General features: G+C 38.7%; 1 protein-coding gene across 4 annotated transcripts in view; it reads right to left on the bottom strand.

Moving 5' to 3' along the window:
• The window catches only part of LOC145686466 (high-affinity choline transporter 1-like), a 153,919-nt gene that overhangs the window by 36,109 nt on the left and 102,930 nt on the right, over window positions 1–14,880 (bottom strand). For all 4 annotated transcript variants that reach the window (XM_081759801.1, XM_081759802.1, XM_081759803.1 and 1 more), the window contains one exon: window positions 9,582–9,791. In XM_081759801.1, coding sequence (XP_081615927.1) covers window positions 9,582–9,777 — 196 coding nt within the window. In that variant the 5' untranslated portion in view covers window positions 9,778–9,791. The remainder of the gene's footprint in view (window positions 1–9,581; window positions 9,792–14,880) is intronic.

Consider the following 14,880-nt stretch of genomic DNA (forward strand, 5'->3'; position numbering starts at 1 on the left):
TGGCATAATTTAAATGCAATTTGTCTTAAAATTCTCATATGTGTCTTGTGCATCTGAATGCCCCTCCCCCCCAAATTTACAGAGAAATCGGAACCCTTGATCAGGAGGGGAGGTTCAAATTTTAAATAACATCTTACATTGTTACACACATGTAGTTCGGGTGTAAAAGGACTTTCTAGGCACCCTGTAGATTTTGTTGATTTGGCCACCTCTTTAAGTTGGCCACCTACCTAGCTAATTTTCCCATAAGACACATTAATTACTGCTCCCGTTGGCTACTTGTCTATCTTGGAACTTGGCCACATGAAAGCAACGTTATTCCTATGCTGTATAAGCATGTCATACGTCCCGTATAAAACGGGACAGTCTCGATTTTGGACTCGAGTGTCCCGCGTCCCCGTAAATTTAGTCCGGATAGCCGAATGTCCCGTATTTTAATCCCGTCCCATTTCTGTTATCAATCTCAGCTTATTCGAAAAGTGAAAAATCAAAAATTCTTACATTGGCTGGGAATCCTGTAATTAGTGAATGAACAATAAGCTATAACATGTAACAGCTTCGAGTAAGTTAACACACCACCCTCTCAGCTTTGATAGCGAGCAAGTCAATAGACTCACAGCGCAAAGTTACAGTTGTCCGTTAGCAGTCGGGGATATCGGCAATGTATATATTTGGTCTAGGAATTAATTCGTGCGGTTTTTAATAAAAATTGAAGCTTTATTTCAAAAACAAAGTAAATGAATACGTTAACAAAAATATTGTCCATCGCTAGCCACTACTTTCTCCCATCTTTCAGGCAATTTACGGATTCCGTGTCGAAAGAATTCCTCATTATTTGACGCAATCTAATCAAAGATCAATTTTTCGATATTTTCTGAAGAAGTGAACCGCTGTCCAATCAAATCGTTATTCATGCAATCGATCAAGTAGTAGTCAGACGGAGCAGTGTCTGGTGAATATCGCGGGTGGAGTAACACTTTCCATTCGACATTTTCCAAATAGGTTTTGACCGGTTTTGCGACATGTGGTCGAGCGTTATCATCTTGATAAATAAGTTTATTATGCCTGTTATTCCATTCTGGTCGTTTTCAGGCCAGAGCTTGCTTCAAACGCATTAATTGTTGTCGATAGCGGTGTCCATTAATAGTTTCACCAAGTTTCAGAAGTTCATAGTACACCACACGTTTCAAATCCCACCATATATACAGCATAACCTTTGCACAATGAATATCTCGTTTCGGTTGTGAAGGACCTGGTTCACCTTGCTTCACCCAGGCCTTTTTTCGTTTAGGATTCTCGTAATGAATCCACTTCTCATCACCAGTTACAATTCGATGCAAAAATCCCTTCCTTTTCTGTCTTTGAAGCAGCAATTCGCAAACGGTTTTTCTTCTTTCAACGTCTTTCTTTTCAATTCATGTGAAACCCAATAAGACATCTTTTGAATCATTCCTATGGCTTTGAAACGTTTGGAAACTGTTGTTTGCTCAACTCCAAATGCTTCTGCAAGTTCGTCCTGCGTTTGACACGAATCCTGATCAAGCAATGCTCTCAATTCTTCATCTTCAAATTCTTTTGGCTGTCCAAATTGCTTTTGGTCTTCCAAGCTGAAATCACCACCTTTAAACCGTGCAAACCACTTCTGACACGTTCGCTCAGCTAGAGCATGGTCACTAAACACTTCCACTAAAATATGATGACTTGCGGTAGCACTTTTCTTCATGTTAAAGCAATGAAGAATAACTCCCCGCAAAAACACTTTATCAGGCACAAAATGCGCCATTTTCAGTTGAAGAAAAAATGTTGTTGTTTCCGCTTCAAGCAACTGACATATACTAAACAAGATGCTCAATGACAGTAGTTTTCAACGCATATTTGCATCAACGAAACTATGGGACAATAAGCTAGTTACGCCATCTTTTGTAAAACCGCACGAATTAATTCCTAGACCAAATATATAAAAATGAAAGTCATTATGTTTGTGATTTCATAACTCTTGGATCACGAGACCGATCTCAACCAAATTTACCACATAGATGAGGTTCGGGCCTGGGATGGTTTTTATCATTTCACTTTGACGGTTCAACTTAGGAGAGGGGAGGAAAGATATTGAAAAATGATGAAAAATGACCGATATTAGTGTCGAATGCAAAGTCTTCGGGGTCGCTGAGACGAACAGTGACACTTCCGATGCCGTTTAAATCCAAATTCACCTTATTATGTCCAAAATGAAAGGTATTCTCTCCGTGCGAAAAACGGATATTCTGCTAGTCTTTGATAAAGTGCACGACCTCAGCTGTCGATAATTCATTCAAGTGAAGTGTTCCAAGAATGCCTAAACTGGAGTGCATTTTCTTTGAAGGAAAGGTACCCGTTTCTGAAAGCAACGAAGTTGAACTATGAAGTTGATTGCAAAATTTGCAATGCTATTTTACATTGCTCCTGTTGGGAACACGAAAATTCTCCAACGCCAAAAAACAGGCAAACATAGATGGCTTTGAGTGCTTCTATACCTCTACAAGCACAAGGAAGATGAGTGACGTTTTCTCCAGAAAGATATTAGATAAATTAATAAGAATTATAAATTATCTTTTTAAGAGGCTAGGGACGCGGAATTGTGCTTTGCTCCAGGCAGGAGCGTCATTTCAGATTTTGCTTGGGGGGGGGGAAGCAAAACCGCTTGATAAAATTTCGCGTATTTCACTGATTTACTACTATTTTATTGATAAAATCTATAGAAATCTCAAACTCAGGGGGGGCAATTGCCCCTCCCTGCCCCCTAAATGACTTCCCTGGCTCCAGGGTTTAGACATGTATAAATCCGGAGCTGATAATTACACACGACACAGGGAGAAAAGTCAGCTAAGTGCTCATCAGACTAAACTGAAAAACGTGATTTTGGCAAATACAGCCATGCAAATAAATATTGCTAAACGCGCGAAGAATGTTGAAGGTAGATTGTGTCACTGATTTAAATAAAAATGATATTATTTTCGTATTATTTTCCCGTAAAGCATCTTATAAAACGTCATCTTGAGTTTTTTAAGACGATTCTTTTGAAGTTGCATTGTAACTCGTACAATTAATCGCAGGTAACGAAGAGAGAAAAGTAGCTGCAACTTAGGAACTTTCGCGTATTATACTGTTGTTCATAACCAAAGTAACAGTTCATTGGATTATGTTGAAGAGTTTGGGAGGAGGAGGGGAGATCGAAGGTGTCCCGTATTCTCATGAAAAAATATGGCAGGCTTAATGCTGTAACATCTTTGTATGTTTAGCTACATAATTAATATTTCTATTTAAAAAAAAAAAAAGAGAGAGAGAGAGAAACAATATCTTTTACTGTTGTATGCATGGGCGTCTCTGGCGGGGGGGACGAGGGGGACGTCTCCCCCCAATATTTTGAAGTACAAAATATTCCATATTTTATTCTAATTTAATTTATTTACTAACGACCTATTTGGAATATAATATTCAGGCTGTGAAACGATTATAACAGAGTTCTGAGTTCTCAGCGGGTCCGTGAAAGTAACAAATGGAATCAAAGATAATAAATAGATAATAAATGGGTTAGGTAGTACCATTTAAATCTTTTTTATGCCCCCCCCCCCCAATTTTACATCCCAGAGACGCCAGTGGTTGCATGTTCCAGGAAGCGAAGAAACTCGAACGAATAAAGGGAGAAAAGGGGAATTGTCCATTGGAAGTAACCTCTCCAAAAATACACGAGATGGTGGTATTCCTTATTGCTTTTATGTCTGCTGCTGGCAAGTGGAACATTAAATCTTAACACCATTAAATATTCCCACAAAAATTTACACCATCAGATAATACCATTGATGCCATTAAATCTTTCCTTTCATATTCTACAGGGAGTCCATAAAGTCCTGCAGGAAACTAAAACTCCAAAACTTTGAAACCGTTACGTTTAAGTGTATATTTTTGGGGTGGAAAGAAGGGAAGTTTAAAGTTTTGTTCTGGCCACAATGATCGATGACGTTTGCTCTGGTAATCACGTGATTTACGATGGCGTCCATTAAAGAAAAAGCACAATGTGTTTTGTGGTTTGCGGAATTAAAATATCGCGTTTCAGTGCGGAGAAAGATCCAAACAACGTATGGGAAAACACCCCCAGCAGAAACAAGTATCAAGAGGTGGTACGAGAAGTTCAAAGAAACGGGAAGTGTGTCAGATTTACCACGCAGTGGAAGGCCAGGAACGAGTGACAATGTGATTCACAGCAGGACAGCGTAGCCTGGAGTCCAATGAAGTCGCTTAAACGTAGGTCATTGGAACCGGGAATACCGAAGTCAACGTTACACAAGATCGTACGCAAGAATTTGAAGGTCCGGCCCTATAAGTTAAAATTTGTGCACGAGCTGAAAGAGGATGACTGTGACATGAGAATGGAATTCTGTGAGTCAATGCTTACCCGCTTACAAGAAGATGGTGACCTTCTGTCTCGATTTATATTTTCAGATGAAGCCACATTTCATGTGTCAGGAAAAGTCAACAGGCACAACTGCCGAATTTGGGGATGGAAAATCCAGGTGAATTCGAGGAGCACAAGCGGGGTAGTCTCAAAGTCAATGTGTGGTGTGCTGTTTCAATGGACCACATTATCGGCCCTTTTTTCTTCGAGGAAGAGACGGTAAATGGTAACAATTATCTGAACATGCTACAGACATTCCTTTTGCCAGAACTTACTAGGTTAGGCATCCTTAGTGAGGTCCACATGCAACAGGATGGGACAAAGCCGTACTGTGCCCTTCAAATTCGACAGTTTCTTAACGAAGAATTTAAGGAGAGATGGATTGGCCGAAGAGGACCCACATCTTGGCGTGCAAGATTACCAGATTTGACGCCTTGTGATTACTGGCTGTGGGGACACGTGAAGACCAAGGTATATTCGCAGAAGCCAGCTAATCTGCACGATCTCAAGAACAAAATAACTTATGTGATTTTGAACATTCCAGACAAGCACCGCCAAAACGCAATTCTTGGTTTCCCAAAAAGGCTGCAAGAGTGTTTGGACGTGAATGGTGCAAAATTGGACGTTTGGCGATGAATCTTAACTAGCTGAAACAAAACTTTGAACCTCTCTGTAAGTACACGAAAAAGTATTTATTAATACATTACGTAGTTTCCAAGTTATAATTTTACTTTCCTGCAGGACTTTATGGACACCCTGTATACTGCGACACATTTGACAGTTCAGTGCAAACTGACACGGCAGGGTCCCACAAATTGTCGCTAAAATCTGATTGCCGCATAGCACATCTGATGGAGCATCATGAGAAATAAACATTTAAGGTGCTATGGACCAGAAGGATAGGAGCTACGGGGCTTCAAAATTTGAATATCCAAAAAATTATATAATGGAATTATGTACGTTTAAAGTAAATATCTTGAAAACTGTTAAAGCAATCAAAACAAAAGTTGCACAACATAATAAGAACAAAATGCCCTATCGAAAACCACAAACAATGTTGATATAGGTGAAGCAGTGTTGCCAACTCAGCATAAAATGTTTTTTTTTGAAATAGCACCATATACCAGATTATCATAAAATAAGTATCGCTGTTCAGAGAACTTTGGAAACTTGACAGGATTCAACAGGTAGGAGTACATTTGAGGGGTAAATTTGAATAAGGGCGTAACTAGCAATTTTTCAGGAGAGCAGAATACCCCGTCGTTATTAATACCCCGTGGTCAGTGGCGGATTTACGGGGAGGGACATTTTGAGCTAAAGCGTCCTTTAAAATTCTCGGACATCTTACAGAAATGAAGTTAAATGTTATCTTTCCTGTAATCATAATATGCTAGCTCCCTCAAAAATTCCAGGAAAAGATTAGTGTCAAATCTCGCCTCCAGAGGCTATTGTGTTTCTGTTCAGTTTTAAGTGCGGTGAGTGTGGTATGAAAGACAAATGATATTATTGATATTCAATGAAAGAAATGCCATAATTATGCCCCCGTGCGACGCATGGCATTGATTTGTATTCCTATTAATAACCCCGTGGTGTAGTGATGTGTTATTGGCGATCGATGATGATGCTATGAGGTTCTGTCCAAAGGCAGGTCTTTGACGTGAAGTTCTCTGAACAAGAAAAACGCATACCGCCTTATGCAGATTCGTTTTGACGTATGGCTAGCGTCATACTAAAAGCATGACTACTGCAGGAAACATATGTTACTCGAACTCTTTAGTATGGCACTAATCATGCGTCAGAACGACTCTGAATAAGGCCCATAGTGACAAGTACCGTATAAGATGATGATGATGTTCTAAGGACGGGACCTACAGGTTAACATGGGATCCGACTCACTTTTGTCTTCACTGGAAATCGAACCCGGGACCGCTTGAAGACAAGGCAAAGAGTGGGAAGAACCAACATCGGATCACCATCAATTCACTTCTGGGACTTGGCGTGGGAGACCCGGGTTCAATTCCCGGCGGGAGCTCATGTGGTTCGGATTCCACGTTAATCAGTAGGTCCACGTCTCATATAGCCTCGCTGCTGAAAGGGACGCTAAACTAAAATCAACTCAACTCACTTCTGGGACTTGGTGGCGCTCAAACCTGTATCACTGAAACACATGCGGACGTGAGTAAGCACCTGGAGAGGTAATTACAGCCTGTCTTATTATTTTGCATCACTAGTGTTGTTTTTCTTCTACGCTGCATTGACATGGCGTTGTACAGCATCACAATTACCTCTGGTGGCGAAAATCGAAACTAATTTTGTTTTCTACACCAATCGCCTCTGCATGTTCCCAAATATGTTTCTACCAAGTTTGGTTGCATTCTGTTGAGTAGTTACGTCTCCAGAGTTCTCTGAACAACGATACTTGTTTTATGATAACCTGGTACAAGTGTGCACAGATTTAAAATGCACTATTATCACTAAACATAACAGTGAAGTGTAATGGTACAGTGTTGCACACTATTGGAGCTACATGTACTAAAAATGTACAATGGAGAAGCCTGATATGTGGCAAGAAAGGGTACCGTAATAAAGGAATACATTAGAAACAAGTGAGGATTTTACATTATACTTCTGTAGCCCCGACGAATAAGCAGACAACTCGCGAAAACAAAATTATACACGCGAGGAAAGAAATACGTTTTTTCTAATTTTGTAAACTGGTTCTCAGTTATCTTATCAATATTTGGAAAAGTACTTTCTTGGTTTCTGTCTTCCGTGTTGAGTGACATATTCTTTTATTTCCTCTCCTACATACCATATAATTATGTTTGTACACTGTAATATTACCATACTCACATTGGAAATATTTTATTACTACCTCTTTTCGCTTTTAGTCGGTCAGGATAGCCGTGTAGTCTAGAAGGCTAGACAACCGACATATTAGGCATCGCGGGTTCCAATCCCGCCTCGGACATGTTTTTGTTGTACTTTTCTCCTTACATTTCATTGTAATCCTTCCCTTTCATAGTGATTCGGATCCCACTTTACACTCCTATATTGCTTCGACACAGGACGTAAAAATGGCATCACTCAATTTCCCTTTTCAAATACATCAATATTTTGTGACACTTCTGACATTTTGCTATGCTATACTATCTGTGTTATGCATTTGAACTAAATTCATAGTATGAGACCCAGAGTCTTTTATCACCATCTGTTGCCACATCAGACTTCTCCATTGTACATTTTCAGCCCAAGTAGCTCCAATAGTGTGCAACACTGTACCACTACACTTCACTGTTTTGTTCAGTGATAATAGTGCATTTTAAATCTGTGCACACTTGTATATGGTGCTATTTCAAATAAAATATTTTATGCTAAGTTGGCAACACTGCTTCACCTATGGCAACACTGTTTGTGATTTTCGATAGGGCATTTTGTTCTCATTATGTTGTGCAACTTTTGTTTTGATTGCTTTAACGGTTTTGAAGATATTTACTTTAAACGTACTAAATTTCATGATAGCCTATAATTTTGTTGCATATTCAAATTTTGAAGAAGTCCCGTAGCTCCTATCCTTCTGGTCCATAGCACCTTAAATTTTGTTCATTTTCATTTCTCATGATGCTCTATCAGCTGTGCTATGTGGCAATCAGATTTTAGCGACAACTTGTGGAGCCCTCCCGCGTGAGCTCCAGGTCCGTAGCCAGCCAAAAAATGTAGGGGGGGGGGCGATCCAACCATATTATGGTTCATCACCATATTATAGTTCATTTGCAAGCCAACCGTGAAAATTTTAGCGAGGCCAGTAAAAATTTAGGGAGGCCTGGATACGGGCCTGCTGAGCAACCTAGTGGTTATGTGGATAGCCTACGCGCCTTTGGCGTGGGAGACCCGGATTCGATTCCCGGCACAAGCTCATGTGTCTCGGATCCTTTGTTAAGCTGTAAGTTCACGTCTCACAAAGTCTCGCTGCTAATGGGACGCTAAACTCAAATCCAAATCACTGCAAACTGACTTATTGTTCTATCGACGTCCTTTGTTTTCGTTACGTATTCGAATCCTTTTCTTTCCGGACAACTTGCAGGAAGTTTATATCAATGATCGGATTCAAGTTGCAGTCGTATTCAAGAAGACAACAAGAGAAGTATTTTATATATTTGTAAATGTATGACAGAAGCGTTTTTGTTGTTTTGCTACTTGGTGGAGATAGTATGGATGTTCTGAGTATTTTCTAAATTTGACGATCTTATCTGCATCTAATTACTGTCATAGGTGGGAGAGACTTTTCGCCTCGTCTCGATTCTCATCTCCAAAGCGAGACCATAATTTGAGTTAGCCTTGTCCCGTCTCGAATGTAAAATGTTAATTCTCTTCCCGATTTTGTTTGTTTTGTTTTAGAATCGAGATGAGAAATTCAATATTAAACAAAACCGATATATTTTTTGCCCAATGTCACGTTTCTGCTTGTAATGGCACGACCTGAGCGATAATAAGTTTCTAATTTTTAATCTTCTACGAGATAATTATAACTATTATTACTCTTGAAGATTTGGTAGTTCAAGTATTGAAACGTCCGAGTATTCAAATATCTGAATATATAATAAAACGTGTGTCATCGCCGATCAATCACCATAAAACTTCCTAAAGTAAAAAAAAAAAAAAACTTTGCCCGACGTGGATTCGATCCAAGAACCTCCAGATTACTGGCCAAGCGCCTTGACCACTGAGCCACGATCACTACGCTATAAATGATTCGTCTTTAGTATGCTTACGTTAGGTTTCTTTGCCTCCGCTTGCAAAGTTGTATTTTATTTTTTTTCGTTTCAAAAAGTCTTTCATATTTCTTTTATGATGATATAAGTTAATCTTTGGCAAAGTTTATATTAATAACATGAGTTGTTCTTAAACCTTTGGTTCACAAGTTTTTTTCTTCTTCACACGAAACTACAGATATGACAAATTTAATTCTCATACTCTGCATTTGTTTCAAAGCAGTCGCCATTACCTGGTCAAAGACTTATAATACATGTATGTATAAATGCAGAGTTTAAGAAACATTGTTTTACAATCGGATATCAGTTTCACTTACTTGAATTGAAATATACTGTAATCTTTAAACGCTTTCTGCCAATAGACAATATTTATGTACCTGATAGAGTAAAAATTCCAACTACAAGACCAATATGTCTGCCGGCCAGAAGAAGGTCATCACTGGTTTCTGGGTTCAATACTCCTTTCTTCTTAGAAGTCCAAATTCCAGCCACAAAAACAAGGAGATAGAAGACCAAAATGGCACACAGACCAACAATGTCGAGCTCTGTATTGGCTGAGATTGAGTCACCCATGATTGTCTTCCACTCTGGAAAAAAAGCAAAAAAATAATAATTAACTTCAGAAATTATTTGAAATCCACACGCTCGATAATATCATGGCATTCCACAAAGTTATTTTCCAACTTGAAATCTCAAGAGGCGCTACTTCGGATACTCAAGCAAAGTATATTTGTACTCTTTTTCTTTTATAGCAAATGCATTTTCTACGTGTAAAATCAATCCAAACAAAAACCTAATATATTTGCAATTATTGAGGAAGTCTGAAAGATAATAGAGTCAAAGAAGTAGACCAAGTGTACGTTTGTGTAATCCGTTCATGAAATATAATGTGACTGTGTGAAGCAATTCATGTAATGATTTAGGAATATGTTGTACCAAAACTTACTAATGATTTCCGTCAGGAATCTTTTGTATATGATTTGTCTCTTTCCAGGAATAATCAATAAATCATGATCGTAATTATCAAATCCCTTCAAAAATAAGTGTGGCAAAAAAAAAAAAAAAAAAAAAAAATGCGCCTTCCTCCAAGACTACTGCCATAGACTGGAGCTGAATGTCTCGTGTTGGACATCAGGGAATAACAGACGAATTCTGTCCACACGAAACCCCTGTGGTTTGTGTTGGAGGAAGCAATTCGCAGCGATAGAAGAAAAAGCACTCGATCTGTCTCCATAGGATTTTCAATATAAGCATCGACAAAGTGAATAAGATTAAAGCACTAGGGTGGGTCGTTTTGCCACTTTTTTTTTCGGAACGAAATGTAATACCTGGCAAAAGTGGCCCACCCACATGGACATTACAGGTATAGATTTTTTTTTTTTTCAAATCAGATATCTTCTGTGAGAACTATTGCCTCAAAGTTTCAAAATTCCACTGAAAATTACAAAAAATACCAAGATTGTTCATTATTTTTAGTTATGTTAAAGTAAACACATTTTTGGGTTTATACATGCCAGATGCTATGAAAACTGACATTCAAGTCTCAAAATGCCAGTTATATGCCCCTGCGGTGGGATAGGGGTGCTTACTCTGGGGCTGGCAAAGGGGGCAAATTCAGTACAATTAAGCGTTTCTACAGCTATTTTCGTCCTTTTCCTTCTACTGTTGGTTCATAGTGGTAGCAGAGCATTGTTGTTTTTCACCATGACACTCCCACCCCTCCACTTCACAATACTGCAACGCCCTTCTCCTGTCCCGATCTGCGTAACTCAGCGTCACTATCAAGAACGAGCAGGATACGCTTCAAATTGGGCGCCATTTCTCAAGCGCTATATTTGGTTACTGTTGCATTCAGCTCATACGAATTGGCCGTTAGAGATAATAGTTTGCTAAACACTATTTTCACAGAAAATTCTGTATTTCTTTTTTTAAAAACAGTCAATATTATTTATTATATCACAAAAATGACTTCAGTGACAATGAAGCAGACCTTGAAGAGAAAGCAGAGGAAAGCTCTTCTGAGGAAGAGACCAAACCCAGAGACAGAACATCTAAACCGAAGCTAGATTTGACAAACTGCTATGATTGCTCTGAGATACAATGCAAGCGAAAGGGCTGTGGAACATATAACATCAGCTGTGCTTCAGGCAGCTTTAAAGGCTGGAATTATAACCTCTCAACAATCTAGCAAACATAACTCTGCTTTAATTGTGGACAGGAGCAAAATAAGGCGTGCGAAACTTAAAGTTGCTCGGAATTTAAAAGTAAGTTCTAGAAATGATGATCCCATTAAAAGTCTATACTTTGATGGTCAAAGGGAAGACACTAAAACACACGCAGGCATCGTTAGAGAAGAGCGCTTATCACTTGTGGCTGAACCTAACTCTCAATCCTCTGGCTGTGGCCATGACAGGACCACGGCTATTTTCGAGTACATCATGAACCAAATCGAAGGTGGCTTTGATGAAGTAGAGGTTCTTGGGTGTGATGGAACAAACACTAACACTGGTTGGAAGGGAGGTATTCGTCGAAAATTAAAATAACTAACAGGCTATTTGTCTCTTGCATTTTAATGAACTGCCTTTCCGAGCTCTCTTCACGCATATTGGCGCTAATTCAAGCTCCTATTCTTACACAGGTCCCATAGGTTCAAAACTATCTGACTGTGAAAAGCTTCCAGTAGTGTCATTCAAACCAATAAAATGTGACTTACCTCATCATAGTCAGAAGAGCTTAGAAAACTCAGTAAAGACCTGAGATACTTATCTCAAGTCTTCCATTACTAATGGTCCTCGTCACGTCTTTGAGACCATTCATAGGTCTAGATACTTACCAAATGAATACCAGGCTGTAATCCGTTCATCCATTCAGACGAATGCATTTCTCGCACTCCCAGAGAATGTTCTTTTCACCATGATGACTGATGGTCTACTTGCTGTCCGACAAGATGCATTACATAAGATTCTTAGTGCTCGAAAACACGAAGCAGAGAATCTTCATAACACTATTAGATATAACATCATTCCCAGACTGAATTTTGAGGCGAAAGATTACACTGAAATGATGTTTTGGGAAAGCACTGATGTTTCAATAACTGTACCACTAGTTCTAAGGACGGTATCAAACAAATGGCTCATGGACAAACTTTCACTTTCTGACAACACTGTGCCAGAATAGTCCTCCACCGTCTATCCATGCCACACGATAGCAGTAAAACAGATAGTGAAATTAGTCACTGAAGCAGCCTCTCGAGTATGTGGAAGTGATGCTAGGGACGGGATAATCAGGTCAACCTTACTTTCTAGGCAAGCTGTGTCTAAATTGCAATCAAAGTCCCAATTTGTGACAATTTTTCCTGACAGTGACGAATTGGATTAGTTCATCCGCCCCTATATATGGTTGGGTAGGGCTGGCGCAGGAGCACTAGGTGCAGCCACCTCCACGTGGTAGACTCTGGGACGCTTGGACAGGCTATATGACCAGGTGAGCGAGGACCTGCACAACCGCTTAAATGTACTGAATTTGCCCCTTTTTCTGGCCCCAGAGAAGGCATCCCTATCCCCCCAAGGGCACGTAACAGGCATTTTTATACTTCAATGTCAGATTTCTAAGCAACTAACATGTATTTAACCAAAAAAATGTTTACTTTAACATAACTAAAATTCATGAAGAACTTTGGTATTTTTTCTAATTTTCAGTGAAATTTTGAAACTTTAAGGCAATAGTTCTCACAGAAGATATTATCCGATTTGAAAAAAAAAAAAAAAATCTATACCTGTAATGTCCATGTGGGTTGGCCACTTTCGCCAGGTATTACATTTCGTTCCGAGAAAAAAAAGTGGTAAAACGCTGCACCCTATTAAAGCACTCGATCTGTCTCCATAGGATTTTCAATATAAGCATCGACTAAGTGAATAAGATTGGATATTGCAAGCAGTGCAAAAGGATTTCCAAATGCTTACAAAGAACCACAAACTGCAATGCATAGGGTGTTACAGTTGATGGGGAATGACTTTTTGATGCAGATTGTTGAAACCGGCATCAAGCGGAAAATCGCAATCTGATCCGACCACAGACCTTAAAGTTATGGCATGTGTTTATGATTACAGAAATTGGTCGTCCCAGATACTTATTATTGAGTTCTGCAGTGAGTTCTGTGGCATTAACTACGTTTTCTTGACAATCTCTTTTTACTTAGATTTGGTTTTCATCCACTATTCCTCCTCTTTGAGTATATTTCAGCAAGAATTATGTACGTCACTCTCATTGATTATGACGTGTGTATAGTGGATAGCCAAGACAAAAGCTCCGTTTAAACATGTCCAGATGTAACTCTTTCTATTGACACCGGTGAAATAACCATGTATGATCAAATGTCAACAAAGCATTCGATTTCTTTTACACTAGGAAGTCGAAAATTCGAACTACTTGGGACCACAGGTAGTTCGGATTTTCAAATTGTTCGGATTTTCGAAAATGACCAAGAAAATGACATTTATTCTAACTATACTGTAAGGTATGTCCTTTTATCGATACAATAGTTATACAGTACATATAGTAATTACAATACCGTACGTAAGGCTACTTACATTTAATGTTTCTGAAGAACCTGTTCGTACACTAAATTACACTGTTATTGTAAATCACACTTAAAACTTTACTTGTATAGGACTAAGGGAAATTAAAAATAAAAATATGTATGAGAAACAATTACATGAGGTTTTGTAAAAACACTGCCTTCACACAACACCGACGGACAATCGTATTGTTTGTTTATCGCTAGCGCTAAGACAAAATATAAAAAGCTTTTACTGGCCGCATTCAGATTTTTGACGTTCGGATTATCGACGTCCTACTGAATATCGTGGTGAGTAAATTTGCAGCCTGTATTACGCGAACACAAGCTTTTACAAATTATTTTTACAGTTTTCTATTTATTCGTAATTTAAATTGGAGTTACTCAACGTCGTGGTCGGGTTTGTCCTAGGAGGTTCGCGAACGGAATATATGGGGTCGGAAAGCAAGGAGAGAAAGATAAATGTCTAGTAGAAGAAAAACGTTTCATCGCAGCACTGAAACATAAGAAGTTGCGATATGTAATAATCGATAATTTTCTTTACTTCGAAAATTCGAATGGAAAAGCGGCGTTATATAATTGATGAGTAAACTAATAAATTATTTTTTTTTATTTAATGTCCGACGGTTATGCCCTTTAGATAAAGGAGATGAATAATTAATAAAAGTGAATAATTATGAAAATGAGTGTTTGTGCTCTCCCACCGGGAATCGAACCCGGGACCATATTTACCAAAGACGAACGTGCTAGCCACCAGATCAGCGGGAAAGAAGTATTAGGACCTAAACCAATAAGTCAAGATATCTTTGGTTATATGAAGTTTTTTCTACCATTCCTGATTAACGAAGATTTTTTGCTTGTTAAACAGAACTTGAAGAATTACGCAGGTGCAAGTGCTCTATGCTATAAATGAAGAGAATTTTAGGGAATATAAATATTGATAATGGCTTATCCCAATGGATTCCCAGTAATAGTTTATGTTAAAGCCGGAAGATCTGTAATATGCAATGACTTACGCTAACAATGTTGATAACAATAAGTTATTATCATTATTATTATTCGAATTATTGTATTGAATAGCTATGCCATCCTTACTTTTT

This window comes from Thermobia domestica, chromosome 5 (assembly GCF_964235325.1).
Source record: "Thermobia domestica chromosome 5, izTheDome1.hap1.1, whole genome shotgun sequence".
Lineage (NCBI taxonomy): Eukaryota > Metazoa > Arthropoda > Insecta > Zygentoma > Lepismatidae > Thermobia > Thermobia domestica.